Source organism: Eriocheir sinensis, chromosome 66 (assembly GCF_024679095.1).
Source record: "Eriocheir sinensis breed Jianghai 21 chromosome 66, ASM2467909v1, whole genome shotgun sequence".
Lineage (NCBI taxonomy): Eukaryota > Metazoa > Arthropoda > Malacostraca > Decapoda > Varunidae > Eriocheir > Eriocheir sinensis.
The window spans coordinates 7,456,769-7,464,268 of NC_066574.1; the positions used below are offsets into that span (position 1 = coordinate 7,456,769).

General features: G+C 46.5%; 1 protein-coding gene across 1 annotated transcript in view; it reads right to left on the minus strand.

The window, feature by feature from the left end:
* Positions 1-7,500, minus strand: part of LOC126987674 (uncharacterized) — a 195,143-nt gene that overhangs the window by 39,484 nt on the left and 148,159 nt on the right. Inside the window, exons 22-23 of the mRNA XM_050844800.1 lie at positions 682-789; positions 1-142 (exon numbers count right to left, since the gene is read on the minus strand). The exon at positions 1-142 is cut by the window's left edge and continues 5 nt beyond it. Coding sequence (XP_050700757.1) covers positions 1-142; positions 682-789 — 250 coding nt within the window. The remainder of the gene's footprint in view (positions 143-681; positions 790-7,500) is intronic.

The following is a 7,500-nucleotide window of genomic DNA, read 5'->3' on the forward strand; positions in this document are numbered from 1 at the left end:
TCGCGGGGGGCGGGTCTGCTCACCCCCACGCAGGCGGCCTCGTCCTCGCCGCCCACGCAGTGCTCCACGCCGTCACACAGCCACGCCCGCGGGAGGCACGGACCAGCGCCCGCCTCACACCCGCGAGGAGGACACGCGCGACCTTTGAGAAGTTAGTGTACAAGAGCTGTTTCAGGAGTAAAGGTAAAGTTGGGGGTATTTTTTTTTTTTACAACAAAGGAGACAGCTCAAGGGCACACAAAAAAGGAAACAATAATAAAAAAAGCCCGCTACTCGCTGCTCCTAAAAAAAAAAGAATCAAAAGAGGTGGCCGAAAGAGAGGTCAATTTCGGGAGGAGAGGTGTCCTGATACGGTAAATGGTACGGTTTAGCTGAAAGTCATCGGTTTGTAAGGGATATAAACAGTACTGACCCCGGAGGTATAAAAGAATAATGGAAGGAAAAGAGAACTTGACGTGGTGATGGTGGACAGGGATGATGTGACGGTGGAAGAGGGAGATGTGGAGTGAGGGCAGCGATGATGACGAGGTGAAGTTTGTTAATCATTTTACCGCGATCCTGAAAACTTATGAGAGGGTAATTTATATGCTAAGGAAACCAAAAGTGTGTGTGTGTGTGTGTGTGTGTGTGTGTGTGTGTGTGTGTGTGTGTGTGTGTGTGTGTGTGTGTACCTGAGCTTACCTGTGGGGCATTTGAAGGCGTCGAGGGCACACACACCGGAGCCCAGGTTCAGGTCGGGGGTCGAAGAGGGCGCCCCACAAGTCTTCTGGCCAGGCTCCTTCACGCACTCTGATGGCGGAAGGAGTCAACATTAGTCTCTCTCTCTCTCTCTCTCTCTCTCTCTCTCTCTCTCTCTCTCTCTCTCTCTCTCTCTCTCTCTCTCTCTCTCTCTCTCTCTCTCTCTCTCTTTACGTCTATGCCTATAGCGTCGGTAGGCTTGCTTGAGGGGCCTGGATGGTATTCGGCCCCAGCCCATCAAGGCGCAGGCAAGTGTTTATAGTGGCGCCATCTCTCTCTGTCCCCCACCTCCTTCTCTTTTTCTCCCTCGATCTATCTATCTATCTATCTTTCTGTCTATCTTTCTATCTATCTATCTGTCTATTTTTCTAACAGATCGGTACATTTCACCCCCCGGTCAACACGTGACTGGGGAAGCCTCTCTTCACCAGACGAGGAAAGGATTACCAGACCTGTTATTACCACGCTCACCTAGCTCATTAGAGGCAGCTGAGAGCACCACCACCATCACTACCACCACCACCACCACTATTAAGACCCCATCCACCACCACCATAACCTTCCAGCACCTTCCCTTGCATATTTTCATCTCTATTATTTATTTTTCTCCTTTTACTCAGCCAATTACTCTTCGTCGTCTTCATTTTCCTCCTCCTCCTCCTCTTCCTCCTTCTCATCTCTTTCCTCCTCCTCCTCCTCCTCCTCTTCCTCTACCTCTCTCTCCTTCTCCTCCTCCCCAACTATTGCTGATACTAACCTCTTCCCATTTTCTTCAGTTGCCCTATTTAGTAAAACACCCATTGAGAAACGAAACATACGTAAAGAAAACAAGGCCAGTCGTGGTTTGAACCGGTTTGCGACTCGTGGCGGTCCGGTTAGTAAGGACAGGATCGACGTTAGGAGAAAGGAGAGCGCTGGGTCGGCTATATATAAGCGAAACCGCGGAGAATATTAATCTGAGAGGCAATTTTCTTATATTGCATTCTTATATTTCAGTTTTGTGATATTGCATTCTTATATTTCAATTTTGTGATACTTTATTTGACATTTCAAGGACTTATTCGTAGTTCCTCGCTCCTTTTAATTTCATGTAGTTGCAACTGTGACACCCCCGCTCTGTTCCAACCGTTTTTTTTTTTTTTTACAGCTAAGGAGACAGTTCAAGGGCGTAAAGAAAAATATATAAAAAAAAGCCCGCTACTTACTGCTTTACTCTTAATAACTATGAAGGAGTCTAGTGTTTTCAATCTTGTTATACATTTTCACTCAAGGAGGTATCGTGATAGGCATACTACAAACTGTCCCTCGACCAGATCCTCAGCGTGATTTATGTCAAGTGGCGCGCCGGACGCGAGCATGAGACAAGCTACGGCGCCACCAGAAAAAAAATCCGACCGCTCCATCAACGGGCTGGGCCGATCATCAGTGTTCAATACAGTCTACCGGCGTTATGGACACACACACACACACACACACACACACACACAGACAGACAGACAGACAGACACACACACACACACACACACACACACACACACACACACAGACAGACAGACAGACACACACACACACACACACACACACACACACACACACACACACACACACACACAGACAGACAGACAGACACACACACACACACACACACACACACACACACACACACACACAGACAGACAGACAGACAGACACACATGTAAACATGTAAATATTAATCCTAAATATCTATCCGTTTCCACTTCTTCTCCTTCTATCTGTATAAATCCTTTTGTGACTAGGCAACCTCATGAACGAAAGATGACGCACATAGCTTGTGCGGCTGCCGAAAGCAGTCATCATTTCGTCTCGATAGAGTTCACATCACACGCTCCGTGTAAGACACAAAACCAGTAAAAAGATAAGTTAAGCAAGGACTTTAACTCCAAACCTGCTAAACTTATATTGGTGGCAGCGGTTACAAAGCGATTACAAAGCGATTACAAAGCGATTACAAAGGATTTATCATCAAATACTACTGGCCTACACAAAGTGCCTCAAATTACGTGGTGACTCCATACCAATGAACCAGTGTGAACTCCAGCACAATCGAAAAATCCAGCACACCCTCTCTACAATTACGGGATTACTACAGTCCCTATGAGACGACTACAAGCCCCATCGCTCGTACTTGCACCTACAAAAGAGGTCATCACCTACGTTGTATCACCAAACCAACAATCTTTGCCGCCACTCAGCAAACGTCCGTGACCAGTCTACCCAAAAATCCCACCTCAATTAACGGGATTACCCCTGCCGAGCTCCCCCAACCCTGTATCTTCACAGTCACAAGAGGAGGAAGAGGAAGCCGTATTAGTAGTGAAGAGGTAGTAGCCGCGGCCAGGCAGCTCAAATCAACGCGTCAGCGGTCAGCGTCAGCGTGCCGTCAATCACAGCATCGTCAACACCCACCCCCGGCTAGTGGAACACGCCGCACAATTTTGGTTTGTCACCTGAACAATCACTCAAGTAAGACGAAACGTTGTTCCATAATTTAGTACATGTACTGTCGAAACCCCCCACTTCAAATAACATTCTCACCCTCGTCTCCCATTCTCCACTAATTTACCCACATATAATCGCTTCAAATGCGTCTTGCTGGTATAAGTGATGAATGTGAGGCTATCTGTATGAGTGAGAGCTTGAAGATGAATGCCATGACTATGGAGGATGCACTTTGCAAAGTAGATAAAAATGGTCAAACCTTCCTAATAATGCACAACTCATCCCCATACGTACGCAAGTTCCGTCAAGGGACATGCGTCGTTGACTTTGAAGTTCTACCTGAACGCATAGGTAGCGTACAGGAATCAGAGATCATCTCCCCCTCTGAGATCTTGCGGAGTGATCATCATAAACAAAAAGTAAATGATTACCTAGCTACTCATCTCGAAGATCTAGCTTTTCCAGAAGCAAGGGAGAAATTGCACAACCTACTAGAGACATACCACTCCATTGTCAGTCTGCCGGATGATCCTATTGGATCCACAAATGTTTTAACACATTCAATACCGGTTGATCCCAATACCAACCCCATCTATGTGCCTGCATACAGAACACCACACTCTCAAAGACCTATCCTAGATACTGCAGTCAAAGACATGTTAGCATCAGGTATTATAGAACACACTACTTCTCCCTGGAACTTTCCCATTTTCCTTGTGAAGAAGAAAAACGGCCAATTTCGGCCAGTTGTTGACTACAGGAAACTAAATGCTGTTTCGCACCCTCAAAGATACCCCTTACCTCACTTGCAGGATATTTTAAGCAGCATGGGCACCAACAACAAGGTTTTCACGACCTTAGATTTAGCAAGTGGCTATTGGCAGGTTGACCTCGATGAGCATAGTAAACCGCTTACAGCCTTCTCTACCCCTTCGGGTCACTGGCAGTTTCGTAAACTCCCCTTTGGAGTTAGTGGTGCGCCACTAACGTTCCAAAGGCTAGTCAACAAAGTCTTGCATGGCCTCCTTGGCAAACAGGTTTTCGCCTTTATAGATGACATCATCATAGTGTCACAGGATGTCGACTCACACATTACCTTACTACAAGAAGTATTTGATCGCCTTTACCAGGCAGGTCTAACTCTGCGTTTCCCAAAATGTCATTTTTTGCGTCCAAGCATCACATACTTAGGCCATGTCCTAGATCAGAATGGTGTACATACGACTCCTGATAAAGTCAAGGCTATTTTTAACTATCCTGTGCCCACAGACGTGAAATCTGTCCGCTCCTTCCTAGGACTGTCCGGGTACTATCGATCCTTTATCAAGGACTATTCACGCATTGCAAGACCCCTCACTCAACTTTTGCGCAAAGACTCCACATTTACATGGGGGGCGGAACATCAGGAAGCTTTTGATTCCCTTAGAACAACACTAACATCCCCGCCTGTCCTGGCCTACCCAGACCACACAAAAGATTTTTTCCTGTACACAGATGCTTGTGGCAAGGGCCTAGGAGCCGCTCTCATGCAATATGATGTTAGAAATAAATTACAACCTCTAGCATATGCAAGTCGCACGCTCAACAAAGCAGAATCAAACTACAGTACTACCCACCTTGAGGCCCTTGCGGTCGTGTGGGCATTACGTCATTTTCGTGACATCATTTATGGCTACAATATCCATGTCAGAACCGACCACGCAGCCGTGGTGGAATTATTCAATACTAAAACCCTCACGGGGAAATTGGCCCGATGGAGCCTCATTGTCCAAGACTTTAATCCCTCATTTGCTCATGTCCCTGGAGCAGTAAATCAGGTAGCGGACGCCCTATCCAGAAATATCGGCGCGATAATGGACATGGATGTAGATCATTTTGATGACCCAAGTCGAACTCATGACCCAACTCTGAATGATTCCATACGCGCAGCGCAACAAACAGATAACTTCTGTCAACCCATCCTCTACTATCTGCAGAGTGGCGACCCCAATTCCTTGCCAACACTACCTGTCCCCTTAACTGACTTTGATCTCAACGACGGCATCCTCGTCAGGAATACATACATCACAACTAAATACGGTCCGCATAGGGAAGTTACACAAATCGTCGTACCAGAAAGCCTAGTCTCTATGATCTTGCATAACATACATTCTTCCCCTCATGCCGGCCATCCTGGAAAAAGTAGAGCTTTGATGCAAGCCCGTTTGTTATATTATTGGCCACGTATGCGGCTCGACATCATTGATTACATCAACAACTGCCACACTTGTGCAGAAAATTATGGATCCATTACTCAGCAAGTCCCCATCAAAGCTATCCCATACCTTTAGAGCCATGGGATACCATTGCTATTGACCTATTGAAATTACCCCAAACTACTGAAGGCCACAAATACCTATTGGTTGCCATTGATCATTTCAGTCGTTTCTCGGTTCTCGTTCCCATAGTGGACAAGCAAGCAACTACTGTGGCTAAAGCTCTCATTGATGAAGTCTTTTGTAAATATAACACCCCTAAAGTCCTCATTTCAGATAATGGCACAGAATTTAACAATAAAATCTTGGAGGCAATCTGCAAGGAATACCAAGTTGATAAGGTAAATACCATGGCTTATCATCCAGCTTCCAATGGCATGGTCGAGCGACAAAATCGAAAAATCATTCAGACACTACGCTCTCTGGTCGGTGATGTCTCAGTAACTTGGCACGAATGGATGCCTCAGGTAATGGCTTCTCTTAACTCATCTCTCCATAAATCAATAGGTGACACACCTCATTTTGTCATTTTTGGCCAGGACCATCGATTGCCATACTCATTCCTCCTCAAAGAGGACACGCCCATCTATAATTTTGATGACTACGTTCGAGTCAGAGGGACAGACTTCCAGAAGATCTATAAACGGGTTACCTCCAACATCGAGGATAGCAAGGCTGCCATGAATGCGTCACAATGGAAATCAGCTACCGACAAATTATTGGTCACGGGGGACATTGTCTATTTAAAAATTCAGGAACCCAAAAACAAACTAGCACCTCGCTTTGAGGGACCGTACCGAGTACTGTCCTACGACAAAGGGAATAAGGTCAAGATCCGCCACCTGACTACCTTGGAAACGAAGCTTGCACACCTAGACCACCTAAAACGCACTAACCGACCTTCTTCCTCAACCTGTGAGGCGTCGACCCCTGCGCCTGACGACCCTCTAACGACACCGACAAGTACTCCAGGCCCAGCTGAGGTGGACACTACCAACGACTACAGGAAGAAACTAAGATCATACACATCTGCACACTGATGCATTTGTACGGAGAACCATCTTCATCCCTTCTCTTCTCCCACAATTTTTTTTACCTTATCCATCCACTAACCACTTTCTATTCTCTCACCCAGTTGCGATGCTACTCCCTTGCCTATGTGTCCTGGGAGGTGTTCTCCTGGTCCTCCCCACAAATGCCACGAAGCAGCCCTCCTATGAACAACACCTACGTGTGGGGGCAATCGTGGAGCCAGACGGCCCCGTGATGGTGGTGGAGGACGTGGTCGATGTCCGCATTACCCTATGCGATTTTCGTGAGCTGGAGCGACTCCATATACCCCAGTTCCGGCGCCAGATCCAGCAAGCGGAAGCGGTTCTCCAGCAGACCTCGGACACAGTTCATAAACTAAACCATCCACTCACGCTGACATATTTCTCTACTCTCATGCTATCTTTCCTAAATATCCAACAATCCTTTGATAGTCTGCTAGAATGGACCCCTTTTTCAACTTACCTTAAAACACCAGTAGCCCACGCCAGGTCCAAGCGTGGTCTCATCGACATTGGTGGGAGATTGTTAAAAGGCCTCATTGGTACAGCTACGGAAGCCGATGTTGCTGAGGTTCACGATCAGTTAGACAAATGGGGTACTATTTTGAATAACCAGGCCATTGTTCTCAGTTCCCAAAACAAAGCTATTGAGACGGTTGTTAAGACTCAAAAAGTTATCATAGACCGCCTCAACAACTTCACATCCCTCATAACCCAGCTTCAGCAGGACCAACACCAGTACTTATTGGCTCACCATTTGGCTTTAATGGCAGCAAACCTCAGAGCTGTCTACCTTGCAATCACAAATTTTAAATTAGCACTGCAGGACACATTTACACTCCTCAGAGACGTGTTAGATGGTGTTGTAACCCCTTCCCTTCTCACCCCTCAGGAACTTACGCATGTCATTGATTGGGCCAGAACAGAAAAAGGCTTAACTCCTGTTTTCAGTGAGACCCAGGTTCAATATTATT